Source organism: Oryzias melastigma, linkage group LG14 (assembly GCF_002922805.2).
Source record: "Oryzias melastigma strain HK-1 linkage group LG14, ASM292280v2, whole genome shotgun sequence".
Classification (NCBI taxonomy): Eukaryota; Metazoa; Chordata; class Actinopteri; order Beloniformes; family Adrianichthyidae; genus Oryzias; species Oryzias melastigma.
Genome location: NC_050525.1, coordinates 6,154,122 through 6,177,955, shown reverse-complemented (window position 1 = coordinate 6,177,955; position 23,834 = coordinate 6,154,122). Strand labels below are relative to the sequence as shown.

The 23,834-nt window shown below is 42.7% G+C and overlaps 2 protein-coding genes across 3 annotated transcripts in view; both read right to left on the bottom strand.

Annotated features, from left to right (window-relative positions):
* The window catches only part of nup98 (nucleoporin 98 and 96 precursor), a 34,976-nt gene extending 23,330 nt beyond the window's left edge, over positions 1-11,646 (bottom strand). The window contains exons 1-10 of one of the 2 annotated variants that reach the window (XM_024261247.2): positions 11,151-11,646; positions 9,281-9,388; positions 8,400-8,498; positions 5,512-5,694; positions 5,225-5,364; positions 4,922-5,029; positions 4,619-4,799; positions 843-1,006; positions 631-768; positions 405-537 (exon numbers count right to left, since the gene is read on the bottom strand). In XM_024261247.2, the coding sequence (XP_024117015.1) occupies positions 405-537; positions 631-768; positions 843-1,006; positions 4,619-4,799; positions 4,922-5,029; positions 5,225-5,364; positions 5,512-5,694; positions 8,400-8,498; positions 9,281-9,359 (1,225 nt within the window). In that variant the 5' untranslated portion in view covers positions 9,360-9,388; positions 11,151-11,646. Of the gene's footprint in view, positions 1-404; positions 538-630; positions 769-842; positions 1,007-4,618; positions 4,800-4,921; positions 5,030-5,224; positions 5,365-5,508; positions 5,695-8,399; positions 8,499-9,280; positions 9,389-11,150 lie in introns of both variants that reach the window. The other variant, XM_024261246.2, reaches the window with a different exon arrangement.
* A 10,228-nt stretch (positions 11,647-21,874) lies between these two features.
* On the bottom strand, positions 21,875-22,917 carry LOC112138655 (odorant receptor 131-2-like). The gene has a single exon (XM_024261254.2). It carries the CDS (start codon positions 22,808-22,810, stop codon positions 21,875-21,877), a length of 936 nt encoding a protein of 311 aa, XP_024117022.1. The 5' UTR covers positions 22,811-22,917.
* Between the last annotated feature and the right edge of the window lie 917 nt (positions 22,918-23,834).

Below are 23,834 nucleotides of genomic sequence, written 5' to 3'. Positions count from 1 at the left end.
TATGTATTAACTTACAACACTCTGGGCTTGATGTTTTGTTCTTGTTTTTGGCTCGTCTTTTTATCAATTATTCAAGATTGAAAAAGCTTCCCGTTGGTTTTACAAAAGTAAAGGTTTGAAGTCTCTTAAAATAAAACTTCATAAAGCCAGTCATTAAGCTGTATTTTGATCCTTTACTGTACCACAACTAATCAATTTAAATGAAAATACTTCAAAATGAGACTTATCACAGCAATTATTAGGTTAGATTAAAATAGATTCATTTAATTACAGGTACTGATCAATCACTGATTAAACTATTTTTACAAAAAAAAGTATGTGCTGACAGAATAGTATATTGAGTTGTAACAGGCCCTGAACACCATAGGGGGTCCATGAAAAACGTTGTGGGTCAGAACACTCACCAAAACCAGTGGGGTTGGTTCCGGTTCCCAGTGCCAAAGGTTTGGCACCAAAGATTCCGGTACTGGTGCCAAAGGACGGAGCGCTGGTGGTGGTGGTACCAAACCCTGTGGCTTTGTTGCCAAACAAACTTGGCTATAAGAGAACAATCACAGTCACACCTGTGGAACTAGAACTTCATGAAGAGTTTTGGTTCTGATGGTTTTTTTTTTAAAATCCAGTTCTTACCTGTGTTCCAACTGCTCCAAACCCAGAGCTGGGTTGGCCGAACAATCCAGTGCCCGTCCCAAATCCTGTGGCTGTGCTGGTCGGCGTTAAACCGAACAATCCCCCCGGCTGGGGGGCCGCCGTGTTTCCGAACAAACCCTGAAGAATCATGGACATTTTCAGAAAAATCCAACCACCTTTGGTGATCAGCTCGCTGCTGCCTGGATCCTCACCATGCTGCTGGTGTTGGGCTGACCCATGGTGGTGTTGCCACCAAAGGAGAAGGCGGAGCTTTGAGTGGTGGTTGACCCTCCAAAGGGTTTAAAGAGGCTGCCGGTGGTCTGTTGGTTGGGTTGGCCGAACAGACCCCCCGTGGTTGTCCCGAATGCCCCAGCCGCTGGAAAAGACAATAACAGTGCATTTTTGAAATACTGGAGGGATTGTGATCAAGATTTGGATGCTGCCAGCTCAGTTTCAAAAGCCACGCCCCCTCAGGGAAGATTTTGGAAACGGAGGCTTCAGATTAACATGAAAAATTGCTTTTTAAAACATTATGGTTGTGAGATTTTGGTCTAAAACCTCATAATCACAATTAAAACACTTCTTGGAACATTTTATTTAAATTTAAAAAAAAATCATCGGGGACTTTAGTACTTTGATTTGACCCATTTAATACAAATGTTAAATTTTTTGCAGCATGTAGTGACAGGAACACTGAAAAGGAGGTTGGCGACTAGTCTCATCAGTATCCATCCATCCATCCATCTTCCTCCGCTTCATCCGGGACCGGGTCGCGGGGGCAGCAGTCTAAGCAAAGATGCCCAGACTTCCCTCTCCCCGGCCACTTCCTCCAGCTCCTCTGGGGGGACCCCGAGGCGTTCCCAGGCCAGCCGAGAAACATAGTCTCTCCAGCGTGTCCTGGGTCTTCCCCGGGGCCTCCGCCCAGTGGGACATGCCCGGAACACCTCACCAGGGAGGCGTCCAGGAGGCATCCGGACCAGATGCCCGAGCCACCTCAACTGGCTTCTCTCGATGCGGAGGAGAAGCGGCTCTACTCCGAGCTCTCTCCGGGTGACCGAGCTTCTCACCCTATCTCTAAGGGAGCGTCCAGCCACCCTCCGGAGAAAACTCATTTCAGCCGCTTGTAGTCGGGATCTCGTTCTTTCGGTCACGACCCAAAGCTCATGACCATAGGTGAGTACTGGAACGAAGATCGACCGGTAAATTGAGAGCTTTGCTTTCTGGCTCAGCTCTCTTTTCACCACAACGGACCGGTACAGCGACCGCATAATAGCGGACGCAGCTCCAATCCGCCTGTCGATCTCACGCTCCGATCTTCCATCACTCGTGAACAAGACCCCAAGATATTTAAACTCCTCCACCTGAGGCAGGAGCACTCCACCCACCGAGAGAGGACAAACTACCTTTCTCCGGTCGAGAACCATGGCCTCAGACTTAGCGGTGCTGACCCTCATCCCAGCCGCTTCACACTCGGCTGCAAACCGCCCCAATGCATCCTGGAGGTCCCGGTTTGATGGAGCCAACAAAACAACATCATCTGCAAAGAGCAGAGATGAAATCCTGTGGTCCCCAAACCAGACCCCCTCCGGCCCCTGGCTGCGCCTAGAAATTCTGTCCATAAAGACTATGAACAGAACCGGTGATAAAGGGCAGCCCTGCCGGAGTCCAACATGCACCGGGAACAGGTCTGACTTACTGCCGGCCATGCGAACCAAGCTCCTGCTCCGGTCATACAGAGACCGGACAGCCCTGAGTAAGGCTCCCCGGACCCCATATTCCCAGAGCACCCTCCACAGGACACCACGGGGAACGCGGTCGAACGCCTTCTCCAAATCCACAAAACACATATGGACTGGATGAGCGAACTCCCACGAACCCTCCAGCACCCTGAAGAGGGTGTAGAGCTGGTCCACTGTTCCACGACCAGGACGGAAACCGCACTGTTGTTCTTGAATCTGAGGTTCGACTATCGGACGGACTCTCCTCTCCAGTACCCTGGCATAGACTTTCCCAGGAAGGCTGAGGAGTGTGATTCCCCGGTAGTTGGAACACACCCTCCGGTCCCCCTTCTTGAAAAGGGGAACCACCACCCCAGTCTGCCAGTCCAGTGGTACGGTTCCTGTCTGCCACGCAATGCTGCAGAGACGTGTCAGCCAAGACACTCCTACAACATCCAGAGACTTGAGGTACTCAGGGCGAACCTCATCCACCCCCGGAGCCTTGCCACCGAGGAGCTCTTTGACTACCTCAGTGACCTCAGCTTGGGTGATGGACAGTTCCACCCCAATGTCCTCAGCCTCTGCTTCCTCAACGGAAGGCGTGTCAGCAGGGTTGAGGAGATCCTCAAAGTATTCCTTCCACCGCCCGACAATGTCCCCAGTTGAGGTCAACAGATCCCCACCTGCACCGAAAACGGTGCCTGCAGAAAACTGCTTTCCCCTCCTGAGACGCCGGATGGTTTGCCAGAATCTCTTTGAGGCCAACCGATAGTCCTTCTCCATGGCCTCACCAAACTCCTCCCAGGACCGAGTTTTTGCCTCCAACACAGCCCGGGCCGCAGCTCGCTTAAACTGCCGGTACCTGTCAGCTGCCTCTGGAGTCCCACAAGCCAGCCAGGCCTGATAGGACTCCTTCTTCAGCTTGACGGCATCCCTTACTTGCGGTGTCCACCACCGGGTTCGGGGGTTGCCGCCACGACAGGCACCAGAGACCTTGCGACCGCAGCTCCGGAAAGCAGCGGAGACAATAGAGGTGGAGAACATGGTCCACTCGGACTCTATGTCACCAACCTCCCTCGGTACCTGCTTGAAGTTTTCCCGGATGTGGGAGTTAAAGACCTCCCTGACTGAGGGCTCAGCCAGACGTTCCCAGCAGACCCTCACAGTACGTTTGGGTCTGCCAAGTCTTTCCGGCCTCCTCCCCCGCCAGCGAATCCAACTCACCACCAGGTAGTGATCAGTGGACAGCTCTGCCCCTCTCTTTACCCGAGTGTCCAAAACACACGGCCGGAGATCGCCTGAAACGACTACAAAGTCGATCATCGATCTCCTACCTAGGGTGTCCTGATGCCAGGTGTACTGATGGACACCTTTGTGTTCGAACATGGTGTTCGTTATGGACAAACTATGACGTGCACAGAAGTCCAACAACAAAACACCGCTCGGGTTCAGGTCAGGGAAGCCATTCCTACCAATCACGCCCCTCCAGGTGCCACTGTCATTACCCACGTGGGCATTGAAGTCCCCCAGGAGGACGACGGAGTCCCCTGTTGGGGCACTTTCCAGTACCCCTTCAAGAGACACCAAGAAGGCCGGGTACTCCGAACTGCTGTTTGGCCCGTAAGCCGAAACCACAGTCAGAGACCTGTCCCCCACCCGAAGGCGAAGGGACACGACCCTCTCGTCCACCGGTACAAACTCCAACACTTGGCGGCTGAGCTGGGGGCTCACAAGTAAGCCCACCCCAGCCCGTCGCCTCTCACCATGGGCAACTCCAGAGTGGTAGAGAGTCCAGCCTCTCTCGAGGGACTGAGTTTCAGAGCCCAGGCTGTGCGTAGAGGTGAGCCCAGGCTGTGCGTAGAGGTGAGCCCAACTATATCTAGTCGGTATCTCTCAACCTCTCACACAAGCTCAGGCTCCTTCCCTCCCAGAGAGGTAACATTCCATGTCCCAAAAGCCAAATTCCATGACCGGGGTTTGGGTCGCCGAGGCACTCGCCTTCGACTGCCACCCAAACCACAATGCACCGGCCCCTTCAGAGCTCCCCTGCAGGTGGTGGGCCCACATCAGTATGAACTGATATAATCACCATTACAGTTATAACAGAAAATTCCAGCCGCTGAGCTCCACAGTCGCCTTCTGCTGCACACAGAAACTAAGAAGGGGGGTGTGGCCCTTTGCTCTTTACATCTCACCAAGCTCTAAAAATTAACTCTGATCATTTCAATGGAGATTTTTTTGTCGTTTGAGCCAGCTGCAGCATCACTTACTGGATACAAACGGAGTTTTATTCGGACCAAAAGCGAAGCTGTTGTTGGAGGTGGATGGCCCGAAGAGACCCGTTGTGGCACTAGACGTGGGGGTGGCTCCACCAAACAGACTACCAGTGCCTCCAGCAATCGGGTTGGTCGGGCCCTTTCTGCCCGCCTGGTAATCCTCCAGCCTCAATTCCTGCAGGAACACAGGAAGCAGAAACAAACATCAGAACTGAATGGAAAAGAAGACTCTTTCTTAGATCAGTGTAACAGTTGTTGTTGTGTGCCTCTTGTTGGACCAGGTCTATCCAGACTTACCTCCAGGGACTTGTTCTCATACTCCTTCATGGCTGTAATGCACTGGTGTTTGGTGTTGATGCTTGTGGTCACACCTGCTTTCACCATAGTGTCATTTCCTGTTGGAGGCTGAGGTAAAAAAAAAAAGTTTTCCGTACACGAAACTTTATTCATTTCACATAAGTGGAGTTTAATTCAAAGTTTTTTAAGCAAAACTGTAATCAAATGCTGTTTAGAAAAGGAAACATGAATGAAAAATTGGTGATGAAACCAAACCCTTTAACTACCCATGATGCACCAGTTCCTACAGAGCTTTGCACTCACGTTGAACTTGACTGTTGTTCCTGGCTGCTGTGCAGCAGAGAACCCAGAGCCTCCAAACAAGGAGCTGGAGCCCCCAAAGGGATTGGGGGTGGCATTGGTTGACCCAAACAGTCCACCGGTGTTGGTGTTTGTTCCGAAGCCTGAAGAACATGAAAAGAAGGAGAGCTCAGCACCCGGACATTTCTAACAGCTAGAGGGGAGTTGTGAAAGTAATTCATTGTGATGCAGCAGCAGCTCCCACTGTTCAGCCTAACTGATGAGCGGATTAACTTCAGGGTTCTTACTACCAAAGGTGGCCGTTTTGTTGGCACCGAATGCATTGTTCTGTTGGGAGAAGAGTCCGCTGCTGGTGCCTGTTGCAGCGTTTCCAAACAGGTTGGTGGAGGTCCCACTGGTCGCTCCGAAGCCAAAGCCAGTACTTGTGGAGGAAGTGGGTGGCTGGCTGAAGGTGCTGGATCCAAACAGGCCGCCTGAATGAAGCAGCAGGGCAGAGGTGTTAATGAATTAACAGTCCACCGCTGACACACAAACAACTTCAAAATCAGGCAAGTCCTGTCAGAAAAATTTGCTTTCTTTGTAGATTTAAGTCAGTCTGAGATCATAGCACTCAGAGGACAAGTATTTTACCAAAACCATCAGCAGGTCAAGAGTGGCCTCCTTTAGAAAAACTGAAAATAAACACTTCATCTTTGGACACCAGGGAACTCTCTAGCGGAGCCAGCTGGAAGAAATCATCCTTTCACCAACATCATCAATGTTCCTTCTCTCAGCGTCCAAACCAAAACTGCTTCCCTGGATTTATCTTCAAAACATCTAGCACAATCTGATCCTCTGATGGATTTCTTCCTGATCCATCCGGGTCACTCCCAAAGAGAACCTCAACATCTTCATCTGTTATTTGCAGCTTTAGTGGTACTTCACTGAACTTTATCAGCAGTTTTTACATTAATTGTCAATAATAAAAACTTAATAAAGATAGAGACTAGGGGTGCAACGGATCAAGGATTATCCTGGATTACGGCTGGGCGATAAAACGATAATTATCGTTATTGCGATATTACTTTTTTTCGATAGTGAAATGAGTCTATTGCGATAAACTTTCGTTTTAAATGAACACGGGAGAAAACCCCGGAAGAGCCGCAATTCTTCTCCTGACATGACACTAAATGAAGAGATCTTATGTGTTTGATCAATCCTCCAACATGTACACGTCAGATGACTGAGTGAAATGATGATTAAATCTATTATCCGAACTGTTTATTTTAAGATTAAGTTTACATTTTAATATCTTCTGCTGCACAGCAGTACCTATAGTTTCTGTTCAGAAGAAATTAGAAAATAATATAAAAATAACTGCAATATATTTGCTGCTTTAGAACAATGTTTTTAAGACTTAATTTTAATTTGAAAGGAACTTGTATGTGCTGCAGTCAGATTAAAATAAATCTGAAATTCTGTACAGCCTATTGAAAACATACCACCGTTATGGTTTAACTATTGTGTACATTATGTATATGTACAATATTTATTAGAAATATTTAAATGTTCCTCACAGTTAGTTTCAATACTACAGTTAATACAAAAAATAATGAAAGTTTAATTTGAACTAACTAAGATTTAAGGGGGGGCAAAGTTGCAATACAGATTACTTTGATTATTTGATCAATTGATTTATATCGTTTTTAATATCGTTATCGCACAAAATGAACAAAACGATATCGCAATATGAAAATTCCCATATCGCCCAGCCCTATCCTGGATCCGTACGGATCACAAGCCGCAGTTCGGCGCGCACATGTACCGCAGACCATCCCAACCCTCAACCCCCGCCAGCACACACATCTCGGGCTCGCATAATTGTAATCACTCGTCTGTTCACATCGAATGGAATTTGCATCAAATTCATGTAAATCGTCTTTGTTAACAAAAGTAGATGAAGGAGCTGCTAGACAGTGTGGGAACTTGAAGCTCCCGCTGCGTGTGGGAGGAGCTTCCGTCAAAAACTTTTCTCAACTTCATCTTGGTAGACCCGAATGGTGAAATATCAGGATTATTTTATGTTAAGAGCTGGAAAAAAAACCTCGTCACACATCTCCGTTCTGGGTTCAGAGAATCTCCCAGTTAAGAGCAGCAGCTGTCCCGCACAGCAAAAAGCTGCTGCTCCGTAACAGGGACGCGTACAGTCAGGGGACCATATGGCAAGCAAAAGGGATCATAAATTGCTAGGAAAAAATGGCACTGCAGTGCCAACTTTTAGGGGTAACAATTATATGAAATGTTTAAATGTTCCCAGAGTTAGCTTCAATAAAACAATCGATACCAAAAAAAAATATTTTAATTTTAATTTTAACTAATTTATTAAGGATATCAGCATTTTAAGGGGAACTCCAGATAGATTTGGTATTTTCAACACTATTTTTAAGCATTCTTTTCTCTGTTTTTGTAGATTTGGTCTAAAGACGTCAATGTAATCAGAAACTACATATTTTAGCATTTCGTTTGTTTTCAAAGTTTAAAGGCATTTTGTTTTAATAAATAGGTCTTAATGAGATAACATTAAATATTTTTTTGAAGCTCTTCCAAAAATTAATTTTAGGCTTTTCTCTTATTTTTTTTGCAGTTTTTTTATTACTTTTTAATGATTCAAAAAAATGAAGCGAACCGTGACCCTAAAACCTTTGCATGATCCGAACTCTTGAGTTTTGTGATCCGTTACACCCCTAGTAGTGACTGCTCACTAATATGCAATGTATTTGTGGGATTCAATAATTTAGATTTGACAGCTTGTTAGCTGGGGTTCCTTTCGACATTTTGGATTGTTTGTTGATATATTTGGACTCGGTCGTGTTTTCAGGTCATGCATCTCTAAGCAAGTTGTGCCCTCCATATTCTTTGCTGCCCTTTTGCCCATAATTTGTTGACTTTGAAAACTCATTTCTTGAAGCAAGTCAGTTAATAAAGTTCTTCTAATAGTTATACTAGATTAAAAACCTCTAAGAAGAAAAGCACGTCTCAAAGTTTTACCAAAATCATTTAATCTGAACTAAAGCCATAAGCTCAATAAGAACCAAATTTCTCTCATTGTGGAGAAAAGTCGATTCAGATAAAAGTTTGATGCTGATTTCATAGCATGGTCCACACAAAGTAAAAATAAACCAAAGGACAGTATACAAACCAGGTTTGTTCTGGGTGGAGCCAAACAGTCCTCCTGTGTTGGTGGTCGTCCCAAAAGCTCCTGTTGTCCCAAAAGCTCCTGTTGTCCCAAAACCCGTGTCTGTAGAGGCACAAAACAAGCACATGATGCAATGCTCTCAGTACCTGGAAGAAAAACGGAAAACTGGAACCTCTAGACTGGTCAACTCTTTATCTTCAGTATTTCAGTTCAATGCTGCATATTGGTCAGTTCACTTGAAATAAAATAGTAAATGGCGCGTGCTCATAATTTTCTTTTTTTCCCAATTTTTTTTAGGGACCAAAGTGCTTTACAGTCTCATTCCTCTAGTTACATATTCATACACCCATGACAGCAGAGTTTTTATGCATGGTGCCAACAATTGCAGGTTTTGGAGATTTTCCACCGTGATCTCCAGTTTGTCACTAACAACATCAAGTTTGGACTTCTTGGTAAAACTCTCTAAGAGTTTAAGTTTGTTTTTGGTGGTGCCTCAACTGAACACAACATGCACAGAGAGACGATGACGAGACTTTCAATAAAAATGTAAAAAATGTGTAAATGAAGGAAAAAAAAAACTTTTACTTCTGCAGTGAGTATGTCTAAAAACTAAATGGATCCTTCATATCATATCTAGTATGAAGCTGGGCCAACAGCTACAACAGTAAGTCAGCAGCAAAAAGGCAGATTACGGGAACGAGAACATTTCATATTTTCACAAAAACATATTTTCCAAACACTAAAAATTCTGTCAGTGACAGTAAAACATGTTTAGGATCCAAAGAAAGTGCTTACTCGTAAATAAAAACAGACTAAAGTAGTAAATATCACAGCATGCATAAACTTGTTGCCAGTCTGAACATGTAAACATTAAATATACTCACTTTGCTGACCAAAGGTAGAAGATGTGCCAAACCCCCCTGTCCCGCCACCAAACGGAGTACCAAAGGAGCTGTTGAACATGGTGTCCTGCTAACCGGACCTCATAAGTCCTGCAGACAAACAGAAGAACGGGGAACACTCAGATCTGCATGATGTGCTCAGCAAAAGTAACTTCACTTACTGGATCACAAAGCCTTAAACCCAGATTTAAGGAAAACTTTTTTCCAAGTTAAAATGCAATGTCACCTTTTTCAATTAAGTCATTACCAACAAAAGTGTGTTGTTCACTGCAGCAGAGCAGAAATTTTAAGTTTTGTTTTTTGACCACTTCTGTCACAAAGGATCCATGTCCTGCTTTATTTTTATTCACCCCAAACCAGGTTATCAGCAGAAAGCAGGTATGCAGGAGCCTGAGAACCGAGCGTGGACACTCCTGTTCAAAAACAGTTGAAGTCTCACTGCAGCAGCAGCAGCAGAGGTGTTCCTCAATGTCACTCCTCAGGAAACACCAACTCCTCTTCTGGATCAATAAACCCACCCAACTTCAATTACTGTCAGTATCAGCTGGGTTTACACAGGGAAGCATAAAAACTTGAAAGATAGAGAAAGCAGGAGAGGAGAAATTCTCTTGAGAAACAGAATTCAGCAAGATAGCAAGCAAGGTGTTGAGAAAGATAAGGCTCATCTCCAGCTGGTAAACAGTTTGTAATGATAAGTTTAAATGATGAGGGTAGCAGTAATGTACACAAACATCAGTGCTGTAAGTTTGTGTTAAAGAAGACAGAAAAAGCAGCTTGAGACATCAATGTTTAATTAATATGGTGATGGGTACAACAGCCTTCCCCTATGATACACCTCATTCATGGAACAACTTCTGTTTTTTTTAGTAGTAACTTTGTTGATGAAATGATCCTTTATCAGTCTACTGCTCAGTCTCTGTTTCCAGCCATGACTATGACCGGGAGCTGACCAGGACTACCTGATCCTGATCCCCAAGACCTACCTGCCTTATCCATGAGTCTGCTTTCGGCTGATTAGCTGACTCAGACGTCTCTTCATTCTGGTTGTCTGAACACACCTGATTCAAGTTATCAGCAGCAAAAAATTGAGAGAGGGTTGGAAAACAGGCCGGGTGGTAGATCTCGAGGACCAGGATTGGGTAGCAGCACTCAGGGCATTTACATAGAGACTGGAGAGCATGAGGAGCATGAGTCATATTAGCCTGCTAAAGAGCGATTTTTAACTCAAGCACTCCTGGTCAATTACACAGTCAAGGCTACGTGACAGCAAAACTAAGCTCTTGCGTGGCCTATGTCAAAATAAATCTCAAGTAAGAGGTAAACAACCAGACATAAGCTGTCACCAAATTGGTTCAAACTTCAAAACAAACACATAAAAAGTAGCTTAAACCAGCTGATTTCATTTCGGGCTCCACGTGGAACACAATCTGATCTACATCGGAGGCTAAACCAATAATCTATAAACGCAATACAAACAGTTAAGCACCCAGGAGAAGAACCAAAACCAACCAGAACCTAGAACTTCCCGACTCCGAGCCGGAGGAATCCAGTTGGGCATTTAGCTAATGCTAACACTGATACATTAGCAGCATCTTTTTTTGCCAAGTCTACCAAATGCTTTAAAGTTTGTCGCTTGAGTTAAGTTGTACAACCATCATTCACCCCCGCAAAAGTACGCATTCACTTCCCAAACTATAAAACATCAGGTCCCTATACGTCCAAGATGCCTTTAATGCAACTACGTCAAGCTAACATTAGCATGCTAGCGGGTTAGCTTTCCGGCTAGCTACAGGTTAGCAGAGTAAACGCAATGCCTAACCCAAATAACAAGCTGGTTTAAACTACTACATACCTTCGATAACCAACACGACAGGGAGCGCTCGGTCTGTGTGCAGACTCGTCTTCCACCAGGCTAAAGCTGCGCAGGTTGAAATGTTTGCCGGTCAGGAACGACTTTAATTTACCCAAACACCAGCGCAGCAATGAGGAGGGAAACCGCGCTGTCTGTCAACCCCGAGCACGCAAATTCATACGTCATCACGTTGACGTAAGACACAATACGTTCAGAGAAAAAATAAACTAAACTAAACTAAACGAAAATGAAATAAAATAAAAAAATAAAACAAAATAAAATAAAATAAAACAAACCCACGCTTTTTAAAATCAAACTTTTGGTCAATCTGCTAAACCAAAACAGAAAGCATAACAGTTGATCTGCAATCTTCTAACTTGCAGGCCTGGTTCTGTCTGAACAAAAACTTTCCTTCGCGGTCCAGTAAAGTCCCTCACTGATCTCATTTCATGCTGTAGTTATTATGATAAATATAAACTTTAAAATTACATTTAAGAATAATAATTCCTGTCCGCTACTTGGGACCGTTCAGTTGCTTTGAAGAAGCTTATGATTGGCGGCTGTAGCTGCCTGAAAAACATGAGTCAGATCGACTGGGATCAATCACTGTCATCTGGCTTCAAATAACAGTGCATGTATTGCAGGAAATGGGGACTGAATTGGCCTCATTTTGCTAGAACTGTAGGCAAGGTATGTTCTATAGGGGACGTCACACACGTTTTGTCCAGTGATAATATACAGTATACTGTCAGTGATGGGTGCAGTCCATTTCATGACGTCAACCTAGAGCTGGCCTTGACAGTGTGACTGAGTTTCGTCCACAAAAACAAACAACATCCTCTGATGCAGAATGAGTTTTTTAATTAATTCATTCTAAAGATATTTTTTGTTGTTTTTTCTATAACAATCACATTTCTTAATTTACTCTCTTTGTAAAGAAGTGGTTAATAGTTTTAAGTTTCAGTGGAGCAACTTGATCAAATATTACGTTAAGTTTGCTGTTAAAATGGTGGTCATATATTAAAAAAAAACACTAAAACTTTTGGTTGGTTTCTTTTTCAAATGGGCAAATAAGTTAGTGCATTCTTATAGTAATTTCAGGAACTTTTTACTGAATAAATCCATGAATTTGACTACACGAGTTGTCTGAGATGTCCAACCCATAGCTGAACTTCCTACTGACTAGATTTTTACATTGTGAAGAAAAAAAAGTTATCCACCTTCTGTGTCTACAAGAATTCAACCCAAACATTAGCCAAACATATTTCACAGAAACCTTGAAGTCTCCTATTAAAAAAGAGAATGAATTCTCAGGCAGCACATCCAAAAGTTTTAGAAGTTAAATCCAACAAGAAAACCCCTTTCCACCTCTTCATGTCCTCAAGCCACTGCAGGAGGACGCTTATTCATGCTAACAAATACAAAACATAAAAAAATCATAAAGAAAATGGCATTTGACATTTAATTTTCAAAAAGTTCTTCAGTAAATTTGTACCAAAATTTAATAAAAAGATCAACTCAGAAAATAAAAAATGGATTAACAGAAATGTTTTTTCATTTTCACAATGTAACTGCATTACTTGTCACTTAAATAAAATGAAAAAGCAATTCTCCAAGCATATTTTTCTTCTTCGACATCACTCATTCTGAGACATTATTAAAGTAATAAAGCCGTGGAAGGTTGCCTTTTCGTTTTCACATCCTGCAAAAAGTGCCTCATAAATCAGTTTGAGTTAGCAGTTCCACGGAGCGCACCACGATGACATAAGTGCTCGCTCTTCTTCTGCTTTGGTTTGTGCTGTCGGATAACAACATGCTGTTCTCATTGACTTTCATAGAGAAAAGGAAAATTTGAAAAAGGGAAGGAAGAGGAGGAAAAACAAGTTCAAAGCTGAGATTTAGTTTTTCATCTACAATTAACTGGAGTTGTTTTTTAAACCTTTAACACATGGATTCAATATTTATCATCAAGAGTTAAATGGTGGCATAGTGGTGAGCACTGCAGCCGTCCATCCTAATGTTGCTGGTTCGAGCTCCGTGAAGCATTGTTTAACTTCTTATAGTGATTGGATTTTATTTAGGGTTTCAGAATCATTATGAATATTTACTTACTGCAACATTTTTCAGGCACTACGTTGTTTCTGTTCCGGACCGTGCCGGTGTTAGAGCTGCTTTTATTCATGATTAACGTCTTTAAGCTGCACTCACATCTTAAGGTGCATTCACACCGAGCTTGATTTGCAAGAAAAAAGTGCGTGGCCCATCCCTCTTTCACCATGCGAAAATAAGCAAAATGTCACAAAGTTTTAGAGGCTTGAACACGATGCAGCCCCACCATATCTGTCTGTCTGCTGGCATGTTGAGCGAGTGAGCTCTGCTGAACACTGGGAGGTTGACTGCAGTGAGGGAGCCACGGCAGAGCTGAGATTGATCTTTTCTTCCACAATTAATTGGAGTTTTCTTTTTTAAACGCTTAACACTAGGAAAAGCGGGATACAGTCTGGACAGATCGACAGCCTGTTGCTGCCGCCGTGGCTCTCTGGCTGCAGCCAACCTCCTGTTGTCCATCGGAAAAAGAGGAAAATCAATAAAAGCTTTTATTGATTTCCTCTTTTATAATGCACAATGCATTTTAAGATCATAGACATCATGATGAGCTGTTGAACATTTTAAAGTGCAGTTTTTTCTATTAATTTCAGCAACGTGAGGGTGTAGTAGGTGAGAGACGGAGACGGAATATGCTGATTTTTAAATGTTTTTTCCACCTCCCAAACCCTGTACACTGTGCAGTGAACCTGTTGGGTGTTGTTCAAGTGAAAGGTGTGCTCTCCTTTGGCATTGTTTGTGTCATCTGATTGTGCAGTTTGTGTGGGGGTCCTATGGGTGCTTGCTTACACAACTCATTTGCATGCGGTCAGTAGCCAGTCTCGAATTGCTAGAGTGCAGTGCAACAACACCGTATGACAGCATGTACACCTAGGGACAATTCAGAATCCTCACTTAACCATGTTTTTGGACTCTGAGAGAAAGCCGCAGAAAATTCATGCATGAGGAGAACATGCTGACACTACACAGAAAAGTCCCAGGCAGGACTTGAACAAGAGCCTGTGAGAACGTTTAGCCCACAAACTATCATTAAACAAACCATTTTGAATTAATTTTATAATTTACTGCATTTAAATTTGATCTTTTTTAAAGTCTTTTTAGTCTAAGTCTGTTTAATGGCTTTAGTAATGTGAAGTCTTCTGCTGATTAATCATCAGGACTGCTCTGCTCCATCATCACTGCAGGAATCGACCAGCAGAGGGCGCTAAAGGCAGAGAAAAAGGGATCCATAGTTCTACAGTTAGAGCTGAGGTCTGCTAAACTATAAATATTCATTAATCCTCAATGAAAAAGTGGAAAAAACAAAGCCTGGTTTGTTAGAAAAACCCAGACTTTAATAACAAATCATTTTTTAAAGTGGGAGACCTTTACCTACAAGTTTATATATTCTGCTGACTTTTACCTTTAAAAGATAAAAAAAACTTTAAATATAAAGACAGGCTTAAACAGGCTTAGAAAACTAAAACTTTAGAAAAGTAAGTACTGTGGTAATAAGAAAAGGGGAAAATCGGAATCAGAATCTTTTTAAAAAATGTATCACAAAAGTCTAAGATCAGGACTCGGCATCAGCAGATACTCAAAATCAAATTACTCTGAATCGGATCGGACCAAAAAAACCTGATCATCCCAAAATTTAAAAAAACAGAACAGGAGAACTCGAGGCAGTCAAAAAAAATGTCTTCAAAGAAAATAAACAAACTGGACACAAAATAGTTCAATCAATCATTTAACTGACAGACTGATTTTCTGAGTTTAATGAACGAAAATACACCAAGACAAAAAATGCTAAAATGATTAGACAATGAGCTGAAACAGGATTGGAAAACATTTTTTAACAAACTATTTTTATATTATGACTGCTACGAATGGAACAGTGAATGCAAAGTGATGTAGGCTTTCTAAGAATGTAGTAAAGAGCTATACAAGTATACATGATTTGTTTGAAATAGAAAATAAAGAAGAAATGGTTAACTGTGTTTTAGGTTTAAACGTCTTTTTTAGGCTACGTTTGTGATCCACCCATAAAGTAATCTAGGCCACACAAAACTATCAGCCAAGTCCCCGACCCAAAGAGTGTAAGGACCTGAGAGCAGGAATGGTATGGTCACTTGTTCTGGTCCATTCTCTGGCAGCGGTGTTCTGAAAGAGACAGAAGACTGTGAAGGCATGAAGCAACTTCTCTGGTCATGAGAGTTCCACGTCTCTCTGAAGGACTGAAATGACAAAAAGATCAATAATTACTCATTTTTAAAAATGTGTTTATTTTTGGTTCAGGTTAGGGAGGAATTTACCATCCCATTTAAATGTCTCATTCTTTTTCAGCCTTTGTATAAGATGGTTTAAAACTTGCATTTTAACTTTCAACCTGTTTCCTTTAGAGACCTTTACTTCTGGTCTCAGCTGCTCTGAAACGTACAGAAGCCGAGGACAGCCTGCCCTAGTTTTTTTTTTTTTTTTTTTTACGAGATAATCAAGAACGAAGAATGAAGCATCCTCCACTTCCTTTCCCTCATGGAGACACAGACACTTTACCTGTTCTACGTCTTTTTAGTTTGTGGCTGACAACAAAAACAGCAGAAGAAAACACTCCACAAAAGTTGTTTTTAGTCTATTTTTTATGTATTAGTAGATCTATGATCTTTAAATGTCTTAATTGTCCGCCTCATGCACCAGCCCCCTCCTTTATTTCCCCAAACCCCCTGGGGAAACCCCTGAAGCAGGAGTGACTCCAGGATGCAGCTAATATTTGTGTGATCCTGAAGGACTATGAATGCAGAAGAAGTAGAAACAAAGATCTGGAGTCCTGAAAAAGGAATTAAAAGGCAGAAAAAGGTTATTTAACTTTTCATCTACAGTTTTATCTGAGAGGTAAAAAAAGATGGAAACATCATGAAGAATTATACAATCACCTACCATCTCTAGGATACTCTCTCTCCAACGTGTCAAACCGGTCATCATCCAGAAGACTTTGGGGTGAAAACGATAGAATATAATATTCTTTATTGTGGGGCTTTTGGGAGTTTATAGTCTTATTTGTATATTTCTCCTACATATCCAATGTAAAACTAAAGCTTGTTCTGTAGAAACAGCAACAAAAAAACCTTTGTTTGACTAACTTTGGATAAGAAACTACTCATAGGTTTCTTCTGGAAATTATTGTGAGGGCACCGATATTGGCAGGCTGGATCAGCAGTGGCCTGACAGAATCTGGTCAACAGATTCTGTAGAATACGTGGTTAAAAAAAAAATCAAATATGACAGTAAACTCCCCAAATCCCCACAAAAGTATATCGTAAACATTCAGAAACTGAGACTGAAGTTCCCCTCACAGGCATAACTTCTGAAAAAATGAATTAGCTTTAACATCAGAGCTTTAGCTCCAGTGTTTACATTCTTTTGGTTATGATAACTCTTCAACATTTGACGCAATTAACGAAACTCCAGCTTATTCTGAAGAAAGGCAGCCTTCTGCTGCTGAATGGCGGATAAAATCAACGTGAATCAGCTGATTCTGCTGCGGAAATAAAGAACTTTTTTCATACAGGCTCTGCACCAATATGTAATGCTTAGAACATAAAATATTGAAGAACATCGAGGATAGAAAACTGTGGAGAACATTTTCAGGTTTGGTTCTTAAATGATCCAAAACAGCAGTGATTTTTATCCTTTTTATGTTTATGTCACTGCTGAACCAGAAGATTAACAAACAAGATTAAAATGACCAAATTTATTTTTATCTAAAACTTAGTTGTTTTTTTTAAATCAGTTTTGTTCATTCCAATCTCCTGTTCTAAATAAAGGTATAAATGATGATTAAATACAAATAATTAAAATTTTCATCAATCTAGGAAATAGACAAACATGGCAATAAACATTATATTAAAAAGTAAGAATCGTGGTTCGGTTCGTAAATCGAATCGCCACCTAAGCAATGATCCACAGCTGCAGTAACGCTAGCTTTGGTGTAACGCTTCAAAACAAATACTGTACTGCAGCCGCAGGGTATTTTTTGATGCAGATGGAGAGTGTCACTCTGTAACTTAAAATCAGGAGTTTGCTCTTACTCCTAAATCAAATAATAAACCGTTTCTGAGTCAGCTGATGGAGACAGGAGCGCCCCTCCTTCCAGGTTCAGCTGTGCTGTGTGGAAATCACCTCAGCAGGCAGCACCTCCTTCAGACTCAAAAATTCCACCCAAGCGTTTTGAGTTAGATACAGGAATAAGCGGGAAAACACTGTGCGTCATTTTATCACATTCCTAAAGATCTGGAGAGGCGAGCTAAGTGGATCAGCGCCATTAAAAGACCCAGAAGAAAATCAAGACTGAATGACAGACCCTCCAGCGGTCGGACTGTGTGTGCAGATTACTTCATATCGTGTATGTTCCGTACATTAAGTTTACTTACTTTCATTATATGTTATAATTGTGGTTTTGGATTGAGGCTAGTGTAAAACCACAGTTAATTACATGCACTTTGTAGGGATGACAATGTTTTGTGACCTTGTTAGCAAGCACTAACGTAGCGATCAAAAAATGGATCCTGAAGTGTTGATGTATTTTGTAGAAATAAAGAGTGATAATCCACAGAGTCTGGACTTTATTCTGTCTATTTTCAACTATCTTACATCTCATGAGATGAGAAAAATAAAAGCGGCTTTCAGACATGTTAGCCAAGCTAATGTCAACAAACAACAGTCTGACCCTGCTGCTAGCATGCTAATGTTAGCTGCCTTAATAGAACAGGCTAGGATGGTGGACACTGCTCCAATTCGCCTGTCGATTTCACGCTCCGATCTTCCCTCACTCGTGAACAAGACCCCAAGATGTTTAAACTCCTCCACCTGAGGCAGGAGCACTCCACCCACCGAGAGGGCAAACCAACTTTCTTCGGTCGAGAACCATGACCCTCATCCCAGTCGCTTCATCATCGATCTCCTACCTAGGGTGTCAGTCTATTGATGGACACCTTTGTGTTCGAACATGGTGTTTGTTATGGACAAACTATGGCCTGCACAGAAGTCCAACAACATAACACCGCTTGGGTTCAGGTCAGGGAAGCCATTCCTACCAATCACGCCCCTCCAGGTGCCACTGTCATTGCCCACGTGGGTATTGAAGTCCCCCAGGAGGATGACGGAGTCCCCTGTTGGGGCACTTTCCAATACCCCTCCAAGAGACACCAGGAAGGCCGGGTACTCCGAACTGCTGTTTGGCCCGTAAGCCGAAACCACAGTCAGAGACCTGTCCCCCACCCGAAGGCGAAGGGACACGACCCTCTCGTCAACTGGTGTGAACTCCAACACTTGGTGGCTGAGCTGGGGGCTCACGAGTAAGCCCACCCCAGCCCGCCGCCTCTCACCATGGGCAACTCCAGAGTGGTAGAGAATCCAGCCTCTCTCGAGGGACTGAGTTTCAGAGCCCAAGCTGTGTGTCAAGGTGAGTCCGACTATATCTAGCCGGTATCTCTCAACCTCTTGCACAAGTTCAGGCTCCTACCCTCCCAGAGAGGTGACATTCCATGTCCCAAAAGTCAAATTCCATGACCGAGCCCCCCCTGAAGGGGCCAGTGCAATGTGGTTTGGGCAGCAGCCAAAGGCGAGTGCCTTGGCGGCCCAAACCACATTGCACTGGCCCCTTCAGATCTCTCCTGCAGGTGGTGGGCCCACAGGAGAGTGATCCCACGTCGCTCCCTTGGGTTGGACCCGACCGGGGCCCGTGGGAGGAGCCCCGGCCACCAGGCGCTCACTTCCGAGCCCCAACCCCAGGCCTGGCTTCAGGGTGGGGCCCCTGTGACCCCAATCCGGGCGATGTAACGGGATCTCTGTTTTTGTGTCTCATGAAGGGGTTCTGTGTCATGGTTCCCCCGGGCTGCCCCCCCTCGTGCATGCAGCCTGGGAGCGGCCCTGGGTGTTCCACCAGGTGTCGGCACTCAACTCATCACCACAGCAGCTCTGCCCCAGCATAAAAGCCCTGCATCTCCACCATTCATCGCCAGATCGTTGCCTACCCTTGGGTACAGTACCTGGCAGTATTCCTGAAAAAATCAGTAATTCCTGTTTGCTCTCAGCCTCAGCCCTCTGTTCATGCACTATCTCTCATTCCTAGAAACCATCCACCACGAGTACCGACATCCCCGGATCATCCGCTCGTCCACTGCCTCACAGCCACAGACTCTGCTGACCATCTCCGGATCTCTCCCTTCATCTCCACCGCTCCTGCCTGTCGCCTCCTTCGGATTATCCAGCAGCTCCCGATCATCTTCCACCTCCAAGCAATAAACTCTTACCTTAAGTTCAGTCCTCGACGTGTTTGTCCTTTCCGGGTTCCAGCGCTTGGGTCCTCGACGCCTCGCGAAATCATGACATTCTGAACCGTTCTTTGTCTGACTCAGGACCTGTCTGCCATGGGAGACCCTACCAGGGGCAGAAGCCCCCGACAGCATATCTCCTGAGATCACTCAGGCACTCAAACTCCTCTACCATGTTAAGGTGGCGGTTCAAGGAGGGGTTCATCTTTTTAATTTTTTAAAATAAAGCTCAATGTCATGACATTTAAAGAGAGATGAATTCTCTGATGGCTTGAAAGTTTCAGCACTTGCGCTCATGGCGGCGCCGTTCACGTTGCTGCCAAAATGGCCGACTGACTGCAGGGAGCCACGTGGAGTTCTTTTCTCCTACTGTATATCTCGGAGCATGTATGACTGGCTGTTCTGCATGTCAATCAAGTGACGTACTTCACGATAAGAAAGAATATTCTCTGACGGTGTTTTGTAAAATGAAAATCTATTTTTTGTTTATTTATGTTTGATGGCCCGCAAACTATTGTCACATCCTTCACAATCGACATGTTGATCGCGACTGACGTAATGAGCAACTCTGGTTTACATGGTCCCTTGCTAGTTACTTACAGATTCAATAAAAATGGTGAGAAATCTTAAAGCTTTCCATCCACACAGTTTTGATCCAGATTCTAGCTCAGACGAGGAAAACAAAGACGTTCATGGATCTATTTATTTGCAAGTGAATGCATTAGAATGGAGCGGAGCGGGGAGCTTGTGGCTTGCCCTGCATATTTTCTGTCTCAAATAGCTCTTTTTAAAATGATATTTTTTCTTCTACTCCTTATTCACAACAATTTGAATAAATAAATACTCAAATATAATTTTAAGATTAATTTTCTTTATCGATTTCCTCCATCAGTAAAATGCCACAAGAACATGTTAAAAAAACAAAAATACAATTTTCATTGGAGTGAGTCTTTAATGTACAAATCTGATGCATATGTTAAAATAAGTTCTTTGTGTAGTTACCTTTCCATGTAGGCAGAAGCAGCATGTGGCTATGTATACCAGGGTTAGATGCGGAGAGTTACTGTCTGTAGAGGGCATTTAAATGATGTCACAGAGCTTCCTGTTTGCCAGGCCTGAGGACAAGCAAAACTTTTTTTTGTCTTGTCCAACAGCTGATCAGACAGGTAAGAGCTGAAGGCCTCTTGTGTTTTACTGTTACAACAGGTTTTATTATTTATTTGGAAGTAAATGAATGCATATTTTTTTTCTACAACCTATTGGTTGTAGAAGTGTCATCATGAAAAGTTATGGGTCACCTTAAGGAATTAAAAAAACTTTAGGGAAAGCTATTTTTTATTAAGTCAACAGCATTCTTCCTTGGACGGTTCATTCTCTCCTTCCAAACAGTCATTTCATGAGTACCCAGATCCCTGGTTTACCAGGACTGAGATCAAGGCACGGTAAATCAATCACCAAAAAATAGCAAATATAAACATTTTCTAGTAAGAGTACAGTGAGAGTACAGTAAAAGAGCCATTTGGACTTGTTTTCTACTGATCAAAACCTAGAAGGAGCTGCACAGCCTTACTTTAGCAATTAAGAAATTTGGATTTGCATTCATTAACTTTTTTTAAATAATAAATATGAATTATGTCTATTTTTTGGCATGTACAAAAGCAAAAAATGTAAAAAGAACCTTGTATATCTCAAAATGTGATTTTTTTTTTGTCCTCAGCGGTCTTGCTGCTGGGTTTTGTTATTTTAGTTTGGGGTTTGACCTTGGTAGTCTTGGTAGGCTTTGTTTATTTGCTTTCTTTAGGTAGTTTTGGTTATGCAGACATTATCAGGAGCTGCTTCTCCATGACTTATTTTATGTTTGTCCAAAGAGCCACCATGGAGAGATAAAAGAGACACGGGTGGATCTGGAGCTGCAGGTTCCAGACTCCTGGTCTGCTAGATTTAAAGCCTTTACTCTTTAGTGACATAAATCTGATACCTACACAGTAAAGTGCTAATAAACTCCCCCTGTATTTTTTTAAAAGGTAATAACTGTTATGAGTTTTTTTCTTTCTGTTAAGTATTCATCATGTGACTTCCATTTTGTGCAGGCGCCCAAAACACAAGAGACCAATTAAAGGTCACAGTTTCTGGAGTGAATGTTAGGAGCCTTCAAATATCCATTCATTAAAATGTATTCAAAGGTAAAAACAATCATGACCAAACAAAAAATAGTTTTTTATTGTCACTTAATTTTGGCAAATAATTCACGATTAGAGACTGCGCACTTATCGACCTAACTTTTAACAACTCTCAAACAAAGTTTGTTTTTTACCCTCTGACACTGATTTTAAAGTGACAGCTCAGATGGTACAGGAGAACAGGTCTGACGGTCTGATCTCTTAGACCATAAATCAGAGAGGTCATACATCTGGGAAACAAAATGAACAATATATAGAAAATACCCTGAATCCATAAAAATGCCATCCTCGTTAACAGTTTTGACAGGGCAATGATGACAGGGTTGTTGATGGTGGAAGACAGACTGAGTCCCAGCTGCACCAGATGCAGCAGCAGAGTGTGACGAGCCTTACGAGCTAAAGCTTTGTCTGTGGACGCCGACTTGGCAGCTACTATCACCCCCACATAGGAGGAAGTGACAGCCACACCTGCAGATACAAACAACACACAAGTGTACGCTCTGTCGTATTCTGCTGTCAGAGGCGCGAGCAGAACAGAGACATTAGCACAGACATCCGTCGGCTTAATCTTTTCAAAAGGAAACTTCAAAAATAGCAAAACTCGAGTCAGGTTGTTGAATGAACTGACGGCCCAAACGGCAATGACTGCAGCTGCTGTGTTTCTGACTGTGATGATGGAAGCGTGCCTCAGTGGGTAACACACAGCCACATACTGCTCCAACGGCATCAACACCAGAGTGAGAGGAGAAATCCCAGTTGTAAGATTCACAATCATGTTGAGAGCAATGCATATAGAATACGCAAGCTTAACGCTGCAAGCAGAGAACAAAAGATGAAGCTGACTCTGTGCCAACTGAAGAGTGTCTGCAAGAAGGAGATTAAAGAGGAGAATAAAACGGCAAGTCTCCCGAAACACCGGTTTACTCCTCAAAGTAAACAACATGGTGCCATTTATGAAGAGAAACACACAAGCAGGAACAGTGGAGAGAGTGGAAAGTATAATTACCCTCACCAATCCTTCATCGGGCAAGGGGTTAGTTACATTTGTGGCAGGAATATTTGACATTGCATATAATATTGGAATTCAAATGACTTTTGCAGAAGTTTGGATGGGGTTATAAATCAAAAAAATAAAACAGTTGTGTCCTGATTAAAAATCAAATCTGTGCACACGCCACCTGAGCAGATAGCATGCAATCCTCGTTTCCATGAGGGCAGAGCTGCTCTGCAGAGTTCACTTAGAGTCACATGTTATTTATGATCTCTGAGTTCCACTGAAGGATCATGTGACTGTAAGATGAGCAGTGATGTAATGTGATTTTTTAGTTCTGTATGTTCCACTTTAACATATTTTCAAAGCAGTTTGGGTTAAAATACCTAATTTAACTTAAATAACCCTAAGTAAATATATTTCAGTCACTCTTTAGTAATTTTCAATGTTCATTAAAAGTTAGGTAGCTAGGCCAGGGGTCTGTAAACCTGCGGCTCTTTAACCCCTCGATTATGGCTCTCTGAATTTAGAAAAATACAATATTTTTAATTTGAAAAAGTAACATATTTTATGGTTTATTAAGCAAAAAAAAATCACAAAAGTCAAACGCTATCAACTTCACGAACAGCTGAAGGGCAGTATGTCTCGCTCCACCAGGACCCAGACTACATTACCCATAATGCTCCAACAATCAATCAGTTTGGCTTCGTAGTTTACCAAAACTGTAACATTTTCACAGATGGTTGAGTGCTGTTTGCCACAGAAAATCAATCTGAAGTAAGTACACACAACCAGAATTCACTGACAAGTGTTTAAGGTGCACTTTCTATGTTTGAATAAAATAAAAAAAAATCAAATATTTTAATTAGGAAAAACATGATGAGGTTACTTCCTTAGCTCTGGTTTGTTGATTTTTTTTCTTTACATTTGTGAACTTCTGGTTGAGATGCACAAGTGGTGCTGTTGTGTGTTTATCTTTCATCACTACTACTACATTCACTGCATTGAGATGATTTTATGTGGTACAGAATGTCTTTTATTTTGAAAGAACATCATGTAGACATCTGAATTACAAACTAATTTATATTTTATGTTTCTG

What these genes read in the sequence shown, in the direction of transcription:
- LOC112138655 (XM_024261254.2), bottom strand. Translation starts at nt 22,810, where the DNA reads ATGTCAAATATTCCTGCCACAAATGTAACTAACCCCTTGCCCGATGAA.